Below are 21313 nucleotides of genomic sequence, written 5' to 3'. Positions count from 1 at the left end.
CGCTTCTGAGCCATCACTGATAACATTCCTATTTTGGGAGGGGGGGGGGGGATTGCTATTTTTGAAGGCCTGGATTCCTATGGCACTCCAACTAGGGTTGGCATCTCTGCAATATCACGTGTATTGTAGTAACATAGCTTATGACGGTTTTTTGATATAGCACTAGGATAGGTTTTAAAATCTTCAGCCTGGTTATTCTGGGTCTTGAAAATGTTTCTGCAGTTTAACTTTACCCTATGCATCAGGATTGAATTTTCTTTCTCATACTATATCGTTAACTTCTGTTCTGGAAATAGTTGAGTTTTGTGCATGCCTGAACTGTCGATGGATATAATTATGTAATATTAATCATTTTAAAATATACGTCAGTTAGTTTTTTCAATCCAGCAATTTAAAATATATATATATCAATCTAACTTTTGTACATTTCAGGATAAAAATATTTGGAATCGCATCACCCAGTATAAGGCCATCCTGGTGGAGCCAAAAGGAAAAGTTGCATTTAATAATGTGCGTATTCATATAAGAATTTATTTTTTTAAAATTCTAATTGATCAATGTATAACAGTCACAAATTGTACACTGAATTTGTGACTGTTTTACATTGATAAATTCACAAAAACATTACAAACAGTTTTTATAATTACAAACAATACTTCTACTTAGTTAAAAATACACAAAATCCAGTTTCTAATATCCTTTCATTGACCTGTTTGATGTAATGATGTCATCTTCTGAGGTTTTTAAATGACATAATCCAATCTGAATAGAGTAAGTGGTATAATGGCAGGAAGTTTGTCATAAACATAAATTTCATTAATTATAATTATTTAAATCATTTGAGGAACTAATGCCTTTTATTAAAAATTACTGTTAATCGAATCTTTTTAATTTCTAGGTGATGGATGAATTTTATAATAAAATACAGGATACAACTCTAAATGGTGCAATATTTATGGCAGTTTGTCGTGGAAAGGTGAGTTAAAAATGTATATAAAGAAAAAGCTCCTTTTTGGGTGTGTGTTTTTTTGTCTTTTCTTTAGGGCAGTTCATAAATATTTTTACTGTTTTAGCTGTAACACACATTAAAAAAAGAACCGTTTGTGGCATAAACTGTCGGCAATGGATATTCTCTCTAACTATATAGCCAAATGTTAGGCTTCAAATAGTTGTAGTTAAAAATGTGCTAAAGGTACATTAAATGAATAAATATGTATGTGTATTATTATCTCGTAAAACACAAATGTTATATATATTTCGAATACCTCTGTGGAGATACTGACATTGAGAGTTCTATTTTGTTTTGTCAGGTTAGTGAAGGTTTGGATTTCTCTGACATCAATGGGCGAGCGGTGGTGATCACCGGTCTCCCGTACCCACCACGCATGGACCCCAAGGTCTTACTCAAGATGCAGTTTCTCAACGAGATGAGAAAGGTTAGCAGAGCAACAGTTGTTTTACAGTACTGAAATGAGATTTTAAAAACATGAAAAAGTTATATGGTTTTGTAGAACTCATGTGGCATGTTCAGGAGACCTGAGTGCTCGTGAACATTTTGACGGTCATATCATATATGGCATTTCCAGCATTCTGAGCAAAATGGGGCAATACTACACAAGTTTTTGCTAGATATCATTTTTACTAAACAGGAGAACTTCCCATGTTAGTATCTGACCCTCTCTTTCGTTTGGTCAGATACCATAGGAAGTCGCAAGTTTCGTATTATATAGTGAAAACAAGTGGTATTTTATTTATCAAATAATGTAAAATAAGACAATTGCTTCCAACCTTACTCCTATTGATGAAATGATGTCATTTAGAAACATTTGTATGATACACTCGGACGTTCACCAGGTGGGTAATAAAACCCTGGGGTCTCCATTTTTATAATTTCTTAGTATATGTATTTATTTTATTTGAGGTGAGTTTTTAGTAAACCAGTTCAGAGTGAGGGAATCATTTGTGATTTCTTCCATGTTATATACAAGTTGTACAATATTATGGTTATTCTACCATTCATGACTGATTTAATTTGCTGATGGTGGTTTTCTAGGGTCTTAGTGGAAATGAGTGGTATCGTCAGCAGGCATCAAGAGCTGTCAATCAGGCAATTGGGCGTGTCATCAGACACAAAGATGATTTCGGAGCAATTATTCTCTGTGATACACGGTACATAGCTAATAGTGTCTCCTGTTTTTTCAAATTTTGTTTTATTTACTGAAAGCAAAAATAATTAACATCATTGGATGTAATTATTTCTATTCTCAGGTAACTGTTTAAGACACAAAATTATTAATTAAAAGGATGATTCTACTTGTGTTATAATGGCAGACGTTTTGTTTTGTAGATAGACAATTTTATTTTAATGCAAATGGCAGAACCCTTTTGTTTTGTAAAGGTTATTTCATTTGTATTTGCAAATGATTGACTCCCCTTATATAATAGATTTATTTAGTTTTGCAGACTTGTATTTGTATTTGCAAATTGTTGATTCGCCTTGTATTGTGAATTAAGTATGTATTCCCTTTTGTTTAGCAACTGGCAGATTTAGATTGTATAAAATTAGCAGTCTGTGATACAGCATCAACCTCGTGTGTGTTCCCAATAATACCAGTTTGTACTCTATAACTGATAATTCAATGGCCAGTGTAATGCATTTTGCAGCCTCTGAGTTATATTGGCAGGTTATTCAAAATTATTGTGTTAAATAAGTGATTCCTGTAGTACTATTTTTATTGTCAACAGGTTTTCATCCTCTGATTTCATATCACAGCTTCCTGTGTGGGTTCGACCATATATCATCAAGCATGACAATTTTGGTCATGTAATGCGTGATGTGATGGCATTTTTCAAGAATACAGAAAAACTGGTATGGCTAACAATGCTTATGATTTGAAAATTGATAGTGAGTAATAAACTACTCTCATGAAATTATGGAAAAGAGAAAAGAGAAGTCATTCTGTGTCAAATTTACAGTAATTTTTAATACGGTAAATTAGCAATATCCACATATGATGTGGCAAGTAGCTTTTCGCCCACATGGAAATCGTTTTGTGAGGGCATCTTCAGAAATCCTAACCTTTAAAATTTACTTTTTTAAGTAATGCAACTTGCTAACTTTTTCAGCCATAGCTGCTTTCATTTTTTCCTTCCTTTTGCCAGTATAATAATTTTTAAATAAATAAAATACTGTCCAACTCACAAAATTTAGAGAAAATGTTTTTACAAGTATCGACAAAGTGGCATCATAACAACACTGTACATTCATGTACTTCTTGAAGTTATGTTGTTTTTACTCTTTGGTGTCCATTTAAAGCAGATATAATGACAATAGATTTTTTCTTTTATTCTTTAGACCAAGTGTTGCAGTTTTATTAAATAATATTTTGAAGTGCCATTAAAGTGACTTTCATTTTTATATATAGCCTACATTAATTATATATCTTTGGTCAACATCCCAATACCTAATATATTTGTGTGTAATTCATTGATTTATTGCAAGGTAGCTCTGGGTGAGCAGAAAATGTTGCAAAATTACCTATTCAGCTTTAAAAAATTGCAGAAACTTTCTTATTTTCCAACAAAATATCAATCATTACAATAAATTATTTTACCAAATTGAAATAGAATTCGCCCTTTTGTTTTTAAAATTTGCAATATGCAAATTAGGTGAATGCCAGAACTAGCCCTGCATTGATTCATCCATTCATTTATTTCATTGGTCAACTTGATTGGATTTTTCTAGATGCCAGTGCAAGTTACGAACAAAAGACGAACCAACCAGAACTGTGAGGGGGCACATTTTCAGTCTACATTGTCTAGAACAGCCCAGAAACAGACTAGTGGAAAGGCAATTTACTACGAGCAGGCCAGCACGGTGGTCTGTCATGTACCCACCATGAGACAGGATCGCAGTAAGTAGTCCTGGAGACTGTATGTGTTAACACTGTCAAACCTCTAACAAGCCATAACCGATCAGAGCACGGTGGTCTGTCATGTACCCACCATGAGACAGGATCGCAGTAAGTAGTCCTGGAGACTGTATGTGTTAACACTGTCAAACCTCTAACAAGCCATAACCGATCAGAGCACGGTGGTCTGTCATGTACCCACCATGAGACAGGATCGCAGTAAGTAGTCCTGGAGACTGTATGTGTTAACACTGTCAAACCTCTAACAAGCCATAACCGATCAGAGCACGGTGGTCTGTCATGTACCCACCATGAGACAGGATCGCAGTAAGTAGTCCTGGAGACTGCATGTGTTAACACTGTCAAACCTCTAACAAGCCATAACCGATCAGAGCACGGTGGTCTGTCATGTACCCACCATGAGACAGGATTGCAGTAAGTAGTCCTGGAGACTGCATGTGTTAACACTGTCAAACCTCTAACAAGCCATAACCGATCAGAGCACGGTGGTCTGTCATGTACCCACCATTAGACAGGATCGCAGTAAGTAGTCCTGGAGACTGCATGTGTTAACACTGTCAAACCTCTAACAAGCCATAACCGATCAGAGCACGGTGGTCTGTCATGTACCCACCATTAGACAGGATCGCAGTAAGTAGTCCTGGAGACTGCATGTGTTAACACTGTCAAACCTCTAACAAGCCATAACCGATCAGAGCACGGTGGTCTGTCATGTACCCACCATTAGACAGGATCGCAGTAAGTAGTCCTGGAGACTGCATGTGTTAACACTGTCAAACCTCTAACAAGCCATAACCGATCAGAGCACGGTGGTCTGTCATGTACCCACCATTAGACAGGATTGCAGTAAGTAGTCCTGGAGACTGCATGTGTTAACACTGTCAAACCTCTAACAAGCCATAACCGATCAGAGCACGGTGGTCTGTCATGTACCCACCATGAGACAGGATCGCAGTAAGTAGTCCTGGAGACTGCATGTGTTAACACTGTCAAACCTCTAACAAGCCAGAACCGATCAGAGCACGGTGGTCTGTCATGTACCCACCATGAGACAGGATCGCAGTAAGTAGTCCTGGAGACTGCATGTGTTAACACTGTCAAACCTCTAACAAGCCATAACCGATCAGAGCACGGTGGTCTGTCATGTACCCACCATGAGACAGGATCGCAGTAAGTAGTCCTGGAGACTGCATGTGTTAACACTGTCAAACCTCTAACAAGCCATAACCGATCAGAGCACGGTGGTCTGTCATTTACCCACCTTTAGACAGGATCACAGTAAGTAGTCCTGGAGACTGCATGTGTTAACACTGTCAAACCTCTAACAAGCCATAACCGATCAGAGCACGGTGGTCTGTCATGTACCCACCATTAGACAGGATCACAGTAAGTAGTCCTGGAGACTGCATGTGTTAACACTGTCAAACCTCTAACAAGCCATAACCGATCAGAGCACGGTGGTCTGTCATGTACCCACCATGAGACAGGATCGCAGTAAGTAGTCCTGGAGACTGCATGTGTTAACACTGTCAAACCTCTAACAAGCCATAACCGATCAGAGCACGGTGGTCTGTCATGTACCCACCATTAGACAGGATCACAGTAAGTAGTCCTGGAGACTGCATGTGTTAACACTGTCAAACCTCTAACAAGCCATAACCGATCAGAGCACGGTGGTCTGTCATGTACCCACCATTAGACAGGATCACAGTAAGTAGTCCTGGAGACTGCATGTGTTAACACTGTCAAACCTCTAACAAGCCATAACCGATCAGAGCACGGTGGTCTGTCATGTACCCACCATTAGACAGGATCACAGTAAGTAGTCCTGGAGACTGCATGTGTTAACACTGTCAAACCTCTAACAAGCCATAACCGATCAGAGCACGGTGGTCTGTCATGTACCCACCATTAGACAGGATCACAGTAAGTAGTCCTGGAGACTGCATGTGTTAACACTGTCAAACCTCTAACAAGCCATAACCGATCAGAGCACGGTGGTCTGTCATGTACCCACCATTAGACAGGATCACAGTAAGTAGTCCTGGAGACTGCATGTGTTAACACTGTCAAACCTCTAACAAGCCATAACCGATCAGAGCACGGTGGTCTGTCATGTACCCACCATTAGACAGGATCACAGTAAGTAGTCCTGGAGACTGCATGTGTTAACACTGTCAAACCTCTAACAAGCCATAACCGATCAGAGCACGGTGGTCTGTCATGTACCCACCATTAGACAGGATCACAGTAAGTAGTCCTGGAGACTGCATGTGTTAACACTGTCAAACCTCTAACAAGCCATAACCGATCAGAGCACGGTGGTCTGTCATGTACCCACCATTAGACAGGATCACAGTAAGTAGTCCTGGAGACTGCATGTGTTAACACTGTCAAACCTCTAACAAGCCATAACCGATCAGAGCACGGTGGTCTGTCATGTACCCACCATGAGACAGGATCGCAGTAAGTAGTCCTGGAGACTGCATGTGTTAACACTGTCAAACCTCTAACAAGCCATAACTGATCAGAGCACGGTGGTCTGTCATGTACCCACCATTAGACAGGATCACAGTAAGTAGTCCTGGAGACTGCATGTGTTAACACTGTCAAACCTCTAACAAGCCATAACCGATCAGAGCACGGTGGTCTGTCATGTACCCACCATTAGACAGGATCACAGTAAGTAGTCCTGGAGACTGCATGTGTTAACACTGTCAAACCTCTAACAAGCCATAACCGATCAGAGCACGGTGGTCTGTCATGTACCCACCATTAGACAGGATCACAGTAAGTAGTCCTGGAGACTGCATGTGTTAACACTGTCAAACCTCTAACAAGCCATAACCGATCAGAGCACGGTGGTCTGTCATGTACCCACCATTAGACAGGATCACAGTAAGTAGTCCTGGAGACTGCATGTGTTAACACTGTCAAACCTCTAACAAGCCATAACCGATCAGAGCACGGTGGTCTGTCATGTACCCACCATTAGACAGGATCACAGTAAGTAGTCCTGGAGACTGCATGTGTTAACACTGTCAAACCTCTAACAAGCCATAACCGATCAGAGCACCAAAAGATGGCCTATTAAAGGGACAGACCCTAAACACTACAGCATATTTTTAACTATTAGAGCAGTTTTTGATAATTGAAATGACATTTTTATCATTTAGAATATCAGTTTCCCTACTACCGAAGTGGTTCTGGTCATCCTGGTATTTATAATACCACAAAATGCATTTTTCATATTTAAAAAAAATGCATGTACGTCTGTAACATCACAGACTCTTGTTTCTCTCTGATGCAACTGTATCCCAACGTATTGCAGATTTGTAGATTCACCAAACTTAGTGTCCATTTTTTACAGGTTGAATCTAGGCTCTGCCACTTTAAGACATGTACAGACCTCTTCATGACTTGCACTCTTCGCATACTCCCCCAAATATGCTAAAGTGATGACTGTTTCTGCACTTGCCTTTCGTCATTTTTCTTTCTTTCTTTATTTCATTCTTTCTTCTTCTTTTTTTGACATGTGGGACTGCTCTACTTTATTTCAAATTTGTTTTTGCTGAAATTATTATCATTTCAAATTATGAGGCCTTAGATAGATGCTTAATACAGGTAATTTTGTACTGTTTGAGAGAATTTGACTGAATAAAAAGGTGGCTGGTTTGTACTGTTATTAGATTTGACTGGTGGGGGTGAGATGTAGCCCAGTGGTAAAGCGCACGCCTGATGCAGGGTTAGTCTAGGATCGATCCCTGTCGGTAGGCCCATTGAGCTGTTTCTCATTCCAGCTAGTGCACCACAACTGGTATATCAAAGGCTGTGGTATGTGCTATCCTTTCTGTGGGATGGTGCATATAAAAGATCCCTTGCTACTAATGAAAAAATGTAGAGGGTTTCCTCTCTATGATTGTCAAAATAACCATATGTTTGACATCAAATAGCTGATGATTTATAAATCAATGTGCTCTAGTGGTGTTGTTAAACAAAATAAACATTTTTAGATTTGACTGAATAAAAAGGTGGCCTTAAAGGTAGAGTAAACTCCAGCAAGAGCCTTATGTGTTGGAAAGATGCATACCTGGACCACCAACATATACTGACACTTTAACAAATGAAAAACGCGTAATTTTAGAATTAATAAAAAACCTTGATTATTCCTGCTAACTGGGGGCAGCCATTTTGTTTAGTTTTTGTGACGTCCGGTGGTATAGCGTGGAGCGAAGTGACGTCAGCTCAGGTCCAACGTTTCTATTATGCACAGTGTAAACAAATGCTCTAATTTACGACAAGGCGCTTCGCTTTCATCAACCTGACTTGTAAAACCACATAAATGACTTGATAGAATAATAAACTATCTAACTCGCCAGGATACGTTTTTACATTGCCAGACTCACCAGACGCTTAACTTTCCCTGTTTAAATACTTTTTTTTTTATTATTATTATTATTATTTTTTTTTTTTTTCTGGAGCCTTCCCCGGTTTCGGCCACACCGAAGTCCCCAATACGATGGGTACCCCTAAGTAAAACATATCTCCCTATTAAAAAAAACCTCCTGTGGCTGAAGCCTAACCTCCTAGTCACCTGCCACCCCTATTTTGAGGGCTAATTAATATATTTAAAAAACATTTTAAAATATATTTATATTTAGGACTGCCCGATCTAAATTTGCGTTACAAATTGTTAGTTGTTTGCTGTATATTAAATATTGTTTGGGAAAATAACGCACAAAATTATTTATTGTAAAGTCCTTTTTCCCTGTTTGTTTAAATAACAAAATTGCCCCAGTAATTGTTCTGTCCCAGGTTGGACTACTGGCATCCGGTGGCCGAACCTGGGATAGACATGCTCGAAACCTTCGTGGTATAGGAGCATGTAAATATTTTATTGATTATTGGCTATCTAACTAAATATATTTCAATTTGCATCAATATAACGAAATGGAGTTGTAGTATTTTTTTCTTTTAAAAAATCCAAAGACAAAATGCATATTATTAGGCCTATTTGTAGGATACATTCGAGCAAAAACGACCACTCACGATACCTAAGTGATAAAAAAAATTTCTCTGGGACTACGTAATTGATTTTAGATGGGAAAGTCTACTTAATCAAGGGTTTTACAGAATTACTTACAGTAATAAAGCTGGTAAAGTCCATTACGATTTGAGGTTATTACACAATACCCTGTGATCTTAATAAAAGAGGCACATCTTTTTAGTGTGTCTAGACACAGTGTCTGGGGACCGTCTAAATATACACCTGCCAATCAAGAGCCACAAGTACAGGCCACGAAAAGAAAAGACCAATTAAGCAAGAAAACACTCCCGACTATTATTTAAGTACGTGGGTTAATTTATATACAAAATATAATAGTTATTTCAACACTTTGACAATGGTGGTTTATTTTTCAATACAAAATAAACCACATATACACGTTGCTGTGTTACTGGGATAGATATTATTAAAGAACATTGCGATGCATCCGCAAAAATCGGGTATGTTTTGTTTCTTCACTTCGAAGACTAATTCCTGACGTGACACGTTAGGTATTACGTAACCACCAGCTCGCCAGAGGGCGTATTCACTGGGATGGTACAAAATGGCTGCGCCCGTTATATATAATAGCCGTCACATTTAACCGTTTTATTAATTAACTATACGATTATACTTGTTGATATTAAGCAATAATGTGCATTATGTATCGTTGAATATGCACACCAGTCCAAAAGCCTTGCTTTAGCATTCTTTTAAAACAGGTGTCTGCTTGATAGAGGTGACTGTTTGAGCAGGTTTGATTGTATTTATTAAAACAATTTAAGCTGGGAAAGAAATTCAAATCAAAGGTAAGTCAGTATAATTATTTGATTAAAACTTAAGATTTTGTGTTGGAATTTTGTTGACAATAGGTAATGAATTATCGGAGCAGCAAAGATTGAGCAGAGTTTATAACCAGGGACCATCGCAAAAAGCCGAGAAGAAAGGACTCATTCAAGCTCTGGAGTTTTCTGAGGTTAGTTAAGCTCATTCTAAAGTTCAAAACACATTGTTAACAACTACAAAAATTTACTCTCCTACCTTTAATTACCAATAGATATCCCACACATTTTGTTCAAACAGAATTTGTAAAAAAATCCCATTACAGTGACACAGATTCCACATACTAGATAGTAACCATGTCACCTATATCGACTTCGATAAGATCTCCAAGAGCAAAAAGCATACAATTTTTGTTCACCAACTGCTTTTTGCTTGTTAATAGAATACTCTCCAAGAGGGATGGAAGGATGTGACATAATAATGACTTCCACCCTTCTTGAAGAGTATTCCATAAAAAACTAAATAGCAGGCGGTGAACATTTGAGGTTCATTTTGACAGTCTGTTTATTGTATCATGAAAACATAAATATATTAAAATTTTGTGTTTCTTTTGTTGCTCAGTATATTTTAGCCATGATTATGTGTAGGAATACAGTTACGCAAGTTCTGAAATAAGTACATTTTTAATTCTTGTTTAAAATGGACAGTGTTTGTTACTTGTATTTGTTTATATTTTAGAAAACCTCAGATGACAGCGATTTTCTCTCTGAAACACAGGTATGTATAAACACCTTGCATATTAATTAACAAATACATATTATTGTTGATTACGAAACATAGTCAAAATATCTCCAAACTTGGATTTTATTGTCCTGGAGATTTGTGTTAATAGATCCGTGTAAAACCAAGTCAGATAATCTTTTATTCAACAATCAAAACACAATAATAATCTATCTGGCCAGAAATAAAGTGTTGACTGGAGGTGTAAAAACAAGGGTAGGTCGTAGTATGATACATTTCTTATTACACTGGTCGTCATACAATAGTGCGATACTTAATGATACTGACCCTGATTATTAGGCAGTGCAAAATATTTTCTGAATTATAGGGTTTTTTTACAATTAAATTATATATAACTTAAAAAATTTTGCTTAAGTTATAAATTTTAGCAAATCTAATGTGTTTGGTTTTTGGTCATCCCTATTTTGTATTCAAAACAAAAATAAGATAGCTATGCATGAAGCTGAGTTCTGACAGTGACTTTAAGAGATGTATTTGTTGTGCTGCAGCTACCTAAAATCTGTATCATATTGTGAACCTCATGCCATATTATTACACATCTAGTGTTGATGCAATCTCGGTGATCTCTGATCTTGTTTTATTACATACCCATTTAATCTTACAAATAATAAAGATAAATAATTTCTCGTTCCAGCAAATTTGTTTAATTTAATTTAATTGTTTTCTATTTTAATTTTAATTTTTATTCATTAATTTTTTGTGTGATTTCGTGCCCCATTAAGATCATCTTAATTTGCCGTTGTGCCCCAAGTGTGCCCTCCACATTGCTGTGATGCCCTCCTTATCCCATGCCCATCTAAAGCAATAATTGCTATACCCCTCTGCTGTTATATTGATTTCATAAACTATGTCTTGTTCATAGGAAATATGTGTCATCTGTTTGTTAGATGTAGTTAACCAGGGATTTATCCAGGCATTCTGTGGGTCAGAACATAGACCCATTCCCAAAAGGAAATGGCACTGAAAATTCCCAATTTCTGTACGAAAAATTCCCATTATATATATTTAATAATGACTGTTCTAATATATTAATTCAACAGTGGTGTACTGCATCCTTCAGTGGTCTGAAAACCTATCCCAAGTATGATTTGCTGGTGCTAATATTTTGAATCCTATCAGACATTTGATTCTGGTGAAATACCCTGTAATATTTTTGCAATGTCTATAATTGAAACCAATGGAAAATGTACAATGTTTTATTTTCCTTTATTGTTTTTTTCTTCTTCCAAAGTAAAATTCAATGTCCTGCACATAAACAATGTAGTGCATTGTAATTGGGGGGGGGGGGGGGGGGGGGGGGGGGATATATATACTATCAACTCTTAGTCATCGCCTCATTCAAATCCAGTTATTTTAAGCACTATTCAAATAATAATCAATTTTAAGATATACCTTTGTTGTTGATTTTGTGTTTATTAAAATAATTATGATGTATTGAGTTATCACTGACTCAAGTTTCTTAACAAATTGATTTAAATATTATTTATATATTCATAATATGTGCTATTGTTCCTCATGCTATACATATTACATGTATGTTGATGTTGTTTCTTTGAATGTATTTATGTATAATATCATGTATAGATTAGAGAGGGCCTCGTGGGAGACCAGTCACCTTGTACTGAATGTGTTTACCCTCTGAAAATAAAGAATTTTATTATTATTATTATTTATTATTATATTAAAGGTGCTGTCTTAAAGTCACATAATTTAATAACTTCTGCTTTAAAATGTAAGCTTTATACCTTTGGATATACAACCATCAAAATATTTTTACTGGAAAATCTTTAGTGGACAACAGAACTGAGTACCTCGGATACCCCTTATAACTGGACTTCTGTTGAAGCAAATACACTGTAACTTTATGCCAGGTGGATGATGTCAAAATATCTGTCTTTGTGCAAATTATCTGTCTCTGGTGGCCCTCTCTAGTCATCTCCCTAGATTTTGTGGATTTGTCAATTTTATCAAATGTGTTACGCTGTGCAGCTCATACAGAGCATGACTGTTTATATGGTGAATAAACAGATTACATTTTTTTATTTACACGTTATTTTTGCAAAGATTATGTGTGGCATTGATTAATTTGTAGTTATTTATTACACATGTAAAAATAGCTAATGTATCTATGGCATATAGCACCTTTAAAATCATGTTTTGTTCTTACAGATTCCATCTCACCAACCTATTAAGACAAACCAGCCAAAGAGAAGAAGAATTGTGATAAAGGTATATAAAAAAAACCCCAATAAAGCATTTTCAGTTGTATTAATTATATTTTTTAAGAACTATTGTGATAATTGGCTTAATGAGTGTTTGATTGTTGTTTTGCTCTGAAAGCCCATTCAGTTGACAGACCTTTTAAACTTTAGTCCCAAGAACATTTGATCAAGAACTTGCAATTTTTTAGTTACCAAAAATGTTGACAAATCTACTTTTATAATAATGCACATGCACAGTGAAACCCCCAAAACTGGATCCTCAGTAAACAGGAATTCCTTTAAAACCAGATGGGTTTTTTTTTACAGTCCCTTTTGAAATATCAATACAAACAATACAAAACAGAACCTCTCAAAACTGGATACCTAGCGCTTATAACTGGACTTTTTTTTTGGGGGTGGGGGGGGGGGGGGGGGGGTGTCTTGTAGGTGTCCGATTTAGAAGTTTCACTGTATTTTAAAATTAAAACTGTAAATTAAAAAAGCAACCTATTTTAAACCTATCTTTTTAAAATTAAAACTGTAATTTAAAAAACCAACCTATTTTAATCCTGTCTTAAGAACATTACCCAAGGGTGGTGATATATTGCTTCCTGAAGATCAGTCTACCTCCAGGGCCCATATTTTTAAAGCAGTCTTAGCCTACGAAATCGTAAAATTGTCGTAAGCTGTGACGTCACTATGGCATGTGCTATAGTGACGTCACAGCCTACGGTGGGTTTACGATTTCGTAATGTTAAGATAGCTTTGAAAATATTGGCCCGGGTCAGATAGTTATACTTTAAAATTAAAATTGCGAAAGCTCAATAGTTGAAAAGTTTTAATTGCTTTATTATTCTTTAAAAATTTGAGACAATTTATCAGTTTATGAGATATGTTTTGGTTGTACCTTTTTTTTTTTAAGATGCGTGTATCAAGTTTATTGTTTTGTGTAAATGGAATTGTAACGGTTCTTTATTTTCAGAAGCCCAATGAACAGACTGTATCATGTTCCGTGATGGTGGAGACAAAACCCATCTCCAGTGTGCATGTAAACAAAGCAGAGGATTACATCAAAGAGGTGATTGGTTTCGTCATAGAAAATAGGGGGTGGGATGTAGCCCAGTGGTAAAGTGCACACCTGTTGTGTGGTTGGTCTAGGATCGATCCCTGTCAGTGTGTCCATTGGGCTATTTCTTGTTCCAGCCAGTGCACCACGACTGGTATATCAAATGTCGTGTATGTGCTATCTTGTCTGTGCGATGGTGCATATAAAAGATCCCTTGTTTTTAATGGAAAAATGTAGCGGGTTTCCTCTCTATGACTGTCAAGAACCCTTGTTACTGATGGAAAAATGTAGTAGGTTTCCTCTATAACTGTCAAAATGATCATATGTTTGACCGCCAATAGCCGATGATTAATAAATCAATGTTCTCTAGTGGTGTCGTTAAACAAAACAAATTTCTTCTTCATAGAAAATAGAGCCTTAGGCTTTAGATGTCACTCATTTCAACGCAAAAAGTGTTTTGTCCTTTCAGAGCCACCAAGGCTTTTTTGGAGTAGTAATGTTAATAATAGCTGGTAGAGAGTTGTACATATTCAGAAATGCATTTCAAGTTATTTTAATCTAATTACAGCTTAACATTCCATTGATTTTGAGGTGAAATGTTCTTCAGGGGTGGGAATTCTCTTTGGATCCGCTGTTTTCCTCTCATGGAACATTACGTTTCCTCGCATTTTAATCTTCCTTTCCTCCAAAATGTGTCACATGGCACAGATTTTAACCTAGGATTTCAAGAATTTCTGGGACCCCTCGAGATTTCCTCTTTTTTACAGTTAACCAATTCCCACCTCTGATTCTTAGATTAGCATGCTTATACTTATTTTGGGCACACCCTTTATTGCCTCAGCTTGGGTACAGTCTAACGCCCTGCTTTAGGTCTGTTCATCTATGTGCCCCAGTTAAACTTTGTGCATCAATTATTAGAGTTAGGCAGTATACCGTATATACCGTTCGGTCACAGTATTATGTCAGTACCGATTTACCATATCAAACAAATTTCAAAATACCTAAACGTTTGGTATTGAAAAATGTTTCCCGCCATTTAGTAAAACACTAACAATATATCTGACAAATGTAAAATGGGTTGGGTATAAATCAGATGAGAGCTTTGAATATGGAAGTTAATTTTATTTAGATGAAATGAGCCTTTTAAATGAGGCTTAACTCGGGCATGCATTTATAGCCAAGAAAACCGAAAACACTGCTCGATATCGGTATCGGTATTGGTACTGTGTCAGTACCAAATACCATACCGATACTGAGGTAAATCACCCCAAAAATACCGATATTGATACTGAAGCTCAAATTTCAATGCCTCCCAGCTCTATCAATTATATCAATTCTCCTTTTTACCTGTCCCATTTGATTTCCTTTAAAGTTTTATCTTGTTGCAGATTTTAAATGACTGTATTCCACCATGTTTTTATTTTATATTATAGGTAAAAAAGATCTTGAAAGCAGAGTCTTATAAAGTTTTCTCCAAAGCTTTGATTGAATATCGCAAGATGGAGAATTTGGAAAAGGTTTCCAGTGTTCTTGCTGATCTGTTCACAGAGGATCCTGCCAACCATCATCTGTTCAGAAGTGAGACGTTTTATCAGGATGTTTTAAGTTGATTTGACATTGTAATAATTGTACAATTCAGTTGGCAGTCTTTTTTTTTTTTCTAGGCTTTGTTCAGTTGTGTGTTTTTTTTGTGTGTTTTTTTTTTTCAATTCTTTATTTTTATATTGGCAATGGTACAGTGTGTCACTTGTTTTTGAGTGTTGCTTACTGCATTTTGGCAAAATGGCAACAGACATTTCTTACAACAACTGAAATTTTATTTATAGCTTTATCATGTACTGTTACAGATCAAGTTTGACTTTCATGGCGATTTAAAAAAAATTTGACGGAGTTATGGCCCTTGGAACTTAAGAGATACAAAATATTCTTAGGTTTGGTATCAGTACTCAGAATGCTTGTTTACTAAATCAGAGTACAGGAAACAATATCATGTTGACCTGAGGAAACAACATTTAAAATGAATGAGTATGATTTATTGTCAGAATTCTACAATTTTGCAAGGCCCCACCACAAACAGCAGTTTGATGAGATATGTGTTAACCTAACGGGGATGAGCTGTGGTTACACTCCAGAACATTCTGCTGCAAAGAGACTGATGCATTCTGGGATAGCAGGTTAGTTTTATTAGGAAATATGTTGGCTATTAATCCATGTGAAGTAAAAATGTTTTTAATTTTAAAACTGGACAAGAGTGATAATCAAAAACAGAAATATAATTGGTTAATTGATGATGGTAATAAGTGGAAATGCAATATGGTTTGAAATTAAGATAAAAAAGAAAACTTTTCCTTTCATGTTGTTGGTGGGTGTTTTAGACTGACTTTAGGGTATCCCATTTATTGACCATTACATACATGCTTAAACAAGTCTTTTTTTTGTATCTTTGTCAAAGCATAAATTTATTACTTATTGGTCTCTTTTAGACCCTAATACTATATCCAGATATACTGTGTCAAAAATGTTTTTATGAATATTTTAAGTAAAAATTGTTTTTTTGATTGTTTGAAAACACCAAAAGCAGTAACTAGTTCTTTTTAACTGAGGATATCTTTTGACCCACTTCAGAACCTGCTGGGAAGCGATGTAAAACAAATTCATCATCAGAATATAAAAACATTTCTGGATGTGATGGCATTACTGCTGGCACGTCTCGTTCAAAATTGACGTCTGCTTCTGAAGTGAATAAACCAAATGTGGAGTCCAGTGATAAACAAACCATTCAGCAACTTAGCACAGGTCTGACTTGCATTCCCAGCTCAGTGACTTTAAATGGACTCGAAAACAATGACTGTTCTAAGATGCAAGACACAAAAAGCAAAGTCTGTTTTACTACACGAGTCGAAGAAAGCAAAGACTGCACTAAGACTCAATTCAAACAAAACAATAGCCCTTCTAGGGTACAAGACATAGAAAACATTGTCTTTTCCAAATCGCAAATCACAGAGAGCAATAACTCTGGTTCTAAGACACAACTCAAAGAGAGTAACAACATTTCCAAGACACAAGTTAAAAAAAGCATTAATTCTCCCAAAACACCATCAACTTCTGTGTTGTTCACTGACAACAGATTGACTGATACTAACTGTGAGACTAAACCAGGAGTCACTTCTGTACAGGTCTCGGCTGTCAGTGATAAAACATTGTCTGAAAATTGTGAAAAGTGTTCAGGTGATGGAAAGTTGCAGTTGTCAGCTGCATGTGATCTCAGTAATGATGTTGAGAGGTGTGAAAATGCAATACAGATGTCACAAACAACGGCAAGGTTTTCAAAGTCTGGTATGTTCAACATTTTTCATTGTTTGCAGTATATAATTGTCATATGATATAATAATAATTGCACCGGCCTCGATGGCGTCGTGGTTAGGCCATCGGTCTACAGGCTGGTAGGTACTGGGTTCGGATCCCAGTTGAGGCATGGGATTTTTAATCCAGATACTGACTCCAAACGCTGAGTGCTCTGCAAGGCTCAGTGGGTAGGTGTAAACCACTTGCACCGACCAGTGATCCATAACTGGTTCAACAAAGGCCATGGTTTGTGCTATCCTGCCTGTGGGGAGCGCAAATAAAAGATCCCTTGCTGCCTGTCGTAAAAGAGTAGCCTATGTGGTGACAGCAGGTTTCCTCTTAAAAACAGTGTCATAATGACCATATGTTTGACATTCAATAACCGATGATAAAATCAAAAATCAATGTACTCTAGTGGCGGCGTTAAATAAAACAAACTTTACTTCAATAATAATTGTAAAAAATGAAAATGCAATACAGATGTCAAAAACAATGGTAAATTTTTCCAAGTCTGGTATGTTCAGGGTTTTTCATTGTCTGCAGTATATAATTGTAATGTAATTATATAATGATATTTAATAGCAGGGGACAATATTTCGAAATCTGAGATAACCGGAAGTCGGTTCACGTGGTTTTTACCTAGGTAACAAATTGTTCGGTTATGTGAATTATATTTGCATAACCCATAGGTAACACTGATCGGTTACCTCAAAGTTGCGTTGAAATTATATTTTAAATACATAAGTTTTAGCTCAAACATAAAGTTAACACAAAATACAAAAGAAAACATTTTTTAAAACAGTTTCTTTAATGCTTGCTAAAGTTAACAACATTGTAAAAGGACTAAATATCAGCCCCAGTACTGAAACAAAATACATAGATTTGGAGGGAAAATGTTCATTCCCTCGTTCCAGTGAAGAATAGCACACAACACTCACTGGTGCTTGATTAGACTAATAAAAAAATACATTAATAACAACAAATAAAGACTACCATTTGGCACTGATAATATGTAAAATTTGGTATATAGCAGATTAAAAAACCTACAAAAAAAAAAAAAATGTCCAGTTCCTCTTAACTATAAAACACTGATATGCAATTCACTGGTGCATGATTAGATTAATAAAAATAAATATTATAACATCTCAATTTAATAATGTTTCCTTCTTCGATTGTTTCAAAATCCTTTTTGTAAGACCACTTTTCAAAAGTGGCACAGAAAATTCCCCATATATCGGACATGGGAGCATGGTGAAAAATCCTGAATAAATCCCTGGGCATGTTTCTTTCACTTTTGTTTTTGCAGGTTACACTTGTGGTCGATGTGGTTCTGATGCTCACATCCCATTTGAAGCGTCCTGTTCTCACGTCTGCTGTTACTTGTGCTGGAAACAAGTGATCAAGGTCAGTTGTTGAAAGCAGCAGGCATCGAAGTAAAACTTAGTGCCTGGTAACCCATGTACAGGACTTGAATTTAAGATTTCTCCCACAGCAATTTAAAAAAAAAAGATTGTCATGGGTGAAGTGACCCACCGACGACAGTTTTTTTAAAGTTATTTTTGCAGCAAATAAACATGACTGAAAGGTTATTTTTTTGTATGTAGACATATTTCAAATATACAAATGTGATACACTGGCAGATAATGTACACCAGGTATATACATTTTGTCATCATTGAGGATCTTTGCCGACGGTATATATCAACGACTACAATTACCATTGGTGCCATTGTTAAGATCGAACCCCTGGTTACCATAGATACGAGGCTGAGCACTAATACAATTCCTATTATCATCCCTTTATTAAAATGCCAATAATTCATATCATTGGATATTCGGGCAAAATGTGCTAACCTGAAACCTTTTTTGCCATGTATTTCCATAATTCTACCCTCAAAATTAGTTGTAAAAATGCGTAGTAATTTGTTTGCAAACCTATATAGCTGTTTGGTAGTAATGGTAATATAAATAAATGTTGTTATCCAGATTCGGGCATTTTTTTTAATTTGGGCATAAGCCAGCCTGCCCCCTTTAAAAAATGGGAGCTTGTACGCCTGTGGCATTTTCTGATACTGAACAAAATGTTCCCTGCCATATGGGTTAAAATATGTTCCCTGCCATATGGGTTAAAATATCCAGGGTAATATGTTTTTCGATAATTGCACACTTTGGCTGGCTTAAAAACAATGACATTTGGTTGGTTGTTCGTTACAGTCTGAACTTCCCTTTCATTCATTTAATGTTTCCATTCATGAGTCAGATTACACAAACATACACATTATAGGATCTACAAACATTTGGAGGAAAATTTGGACTCATTTGTTTCATAACTTTTATTTTTTTTAATTTTTTTTTAATAAAATCACAGTTGTATTATTTTGTATTGTTAACATTTGGCTATAAAAAAATGCAGCTTACTTATTGTGTAATGTATGTATAGTTATGTGATGTAATGACTAATGGTTAGATAGCACAATTTTTTAAAAGTAACAATGGGTAATAATAGCATAACCAACTCTCTAAGAGGAGTTATGAATTATCTAAATAATAAGGCTGCTGTACTTATTAATGAAAAATTCACAATGAGCCTCTACTTTTGCAGACCTTGCAAAGTTTTCCTGATTATTAGTACAAGGTAATTGATATTTAAAAAAACAAATCTCTGCATTTTAAAAAATTTAATAGGTAATTTAGTAAAATTTTCTTCTTACCCAGAGCTACTAGCCTTGAATATCTTCCTTATTGATTCATATAGGATCATCAAACCTTGCATACAACTACAACTTGGGGTGGCAGTGTATCACATACCATAATTAGGTCACCAAACTACTTTTCATGCATTACTGCACATTAAAGGAAATCCGTGTCCAGGTCATATCTTCCTTATCAGTTCATATAGGATCATCAAACCTTGCATGCAGGTACAGTTTGGGATAGTGGTGTGTTAGGTACCATAACAAGGTCACTGCGACCTACTTTTGACAGCCGTATTACAGGCGTATCATGTACCTCACTGGTATTCTTGTTTTTGGTTACCTTTATGCACAGTGTAAAACCATAGATTAAAAGAAAATAGTCTTGTTTCTGAAATGTTTTTAAGATTGACATTGCATAAGACAATTCCTTCTATAGATTGATCAGTATATATTTTACTTTCAGAGCAACAAGATGTGTCCTGGTTGTGGAGCTCCAGTTAGGAGGAGGGATTTAAAGCAGCTTCTGTTTACCTCAGGTCCTAATGTGGAGTAGAACATACTTTGCTCAATAATAATTTGATGTGATATTGTAATGTGGATAATATATTTTTGATTAATATATATTTATTGTATAGTTGATCAATTTATTTTTAAGCAGATCAAAATCTATTGTACATTCTGGCCTGTGCTTATAAAACTTTTGGAGTCTAGACTCGAGACTAATAAAAGCTGAGACATAAATGTCATGTGACATCATTTGAGATTGAGTCTGGACTCTAAAAGTTTTATAAGTACGGGCCCAGATCTGCAAATCAGATAGTTAATCAATTTGTTCAATTTAATCTTAACATAAAATATATGTATTGTATAATATTTTTTATAATATATTTACAAACAAATTGTATTTGTACATTTATTGGGTCGGAACGTAGCCAGTGATAAAGTGCAAGTCTGATGCATGGTTAGTCTAGGATAGATCCCCGTCGGTGGGCCCATTAGGCTATTTCTTGTCCCAGCCAGTGCACTACGACTGGTATATCAAAGACCATAACTACATGTAGGATGGTGCACATAAACGATCACTTGCTACTAATGGAAAAATGTAGCAGGTTTCCCCATTATGACTATAATATGTTTGACATCCAATAGTCGATGATTAATAAATCAATGTGCTCTAGTGATGTTGTTAAACAAAACAAACTTTTAACTTTGTTCATTTATATAAATAAGTACCACATGCACATATTAATTTTATAGATATTGTACCAAATATCCCAGTTGTACCAAAACACATCTTCAAGTTGCAGATACAATTACTTAAAGCTGTCCTGCATTATTTTAAAGCTGTCATCTTTAGAATATTTTTAATTTGTAAGCAAATAGGACAGATAATCTTATATGCCATAAATGATAAAACAATAAAAATAAAGTGTTGTTATTGCTCAA

The 21313-nt window shown here is 35.9% G+C and overlaps 1 protein-coding gene across 2 annotated transcripts in view; it reads left to right on the top strand.

Moving 5' to 3' along the window:
* The window catches only part of LOC121375930 (regulator of telomere elongation helicase 1-like), a 44327-nt gene extending 23370 nt beyond the window's left edge, over positions 1–20957 (top strand). For both annotated transcript variants that reach the window (XM_041503655.1, XM_041503656.1), the window contains 15 exons: positions 433–510; positions 899–976; positions 1311–1436; positions 2054–2169; positions 2746–2869; positions 3746–3914; positions 9849–9952; positions 10498–10536; positions 12730–12789; positions 13744–13839; positions 15261–15405; positions 15870–16001; positions 16453–17163; positions 18479–18576; positions 20331–20957. In XM_041503655.1, coding sequence (XP_041359589.1) covers positions 433–510; positions 899–976; positions 1311–1436; positions 2054–2169; positions 2746–2869; positions 3746–3914; positions 9849–9952; positions 10498–10536; positions 12730–12789; positions 13744–13839; positions 15261–15405; positions 15870–16001; positions 16453–17163; positions 18479–18576; positions 20331–20420 — 2166 coding nt within the window. In that variant the 3' untranslated portion in view covers positions 20421–20957. The remainder of the gene's footprint in view (positions 1–432; positions 511–898; positions 977–1310; positions 1437–2053; positions 2170–2745; positions 2870–3745; positions 3915–9848; positions 9953–10497; positions 10537–12729; positions 12790–13743; positions 13840–15260; positions 15406–15869; positions 16002–16452; positions 17164–18478; positions 18577–20330) is intronic.
* The last annotated feature ends 356 nt before the right edge of the window (positions 20958–21313 follow it).

This window comes from Gigantopelta aegis, chromosome 6, assembly GCF_016097555.1.
Source record: "Gigantopelta aegis isolate Gae_Host chromosome 6, Gae_host_genome, whole genome shotgun sequence".
NCBI lineage: Eukaryota > Metazoa > Mollusca > Gastropoda > Neomphalida > Peltospiridae > Gigantopelta > Gigantopelta aegis.
The sequence above is the reverse complement of the archived record's forward strand: the minus strand, read 5'-3'. Positions and strand labels throughout refer to the sequence as shown.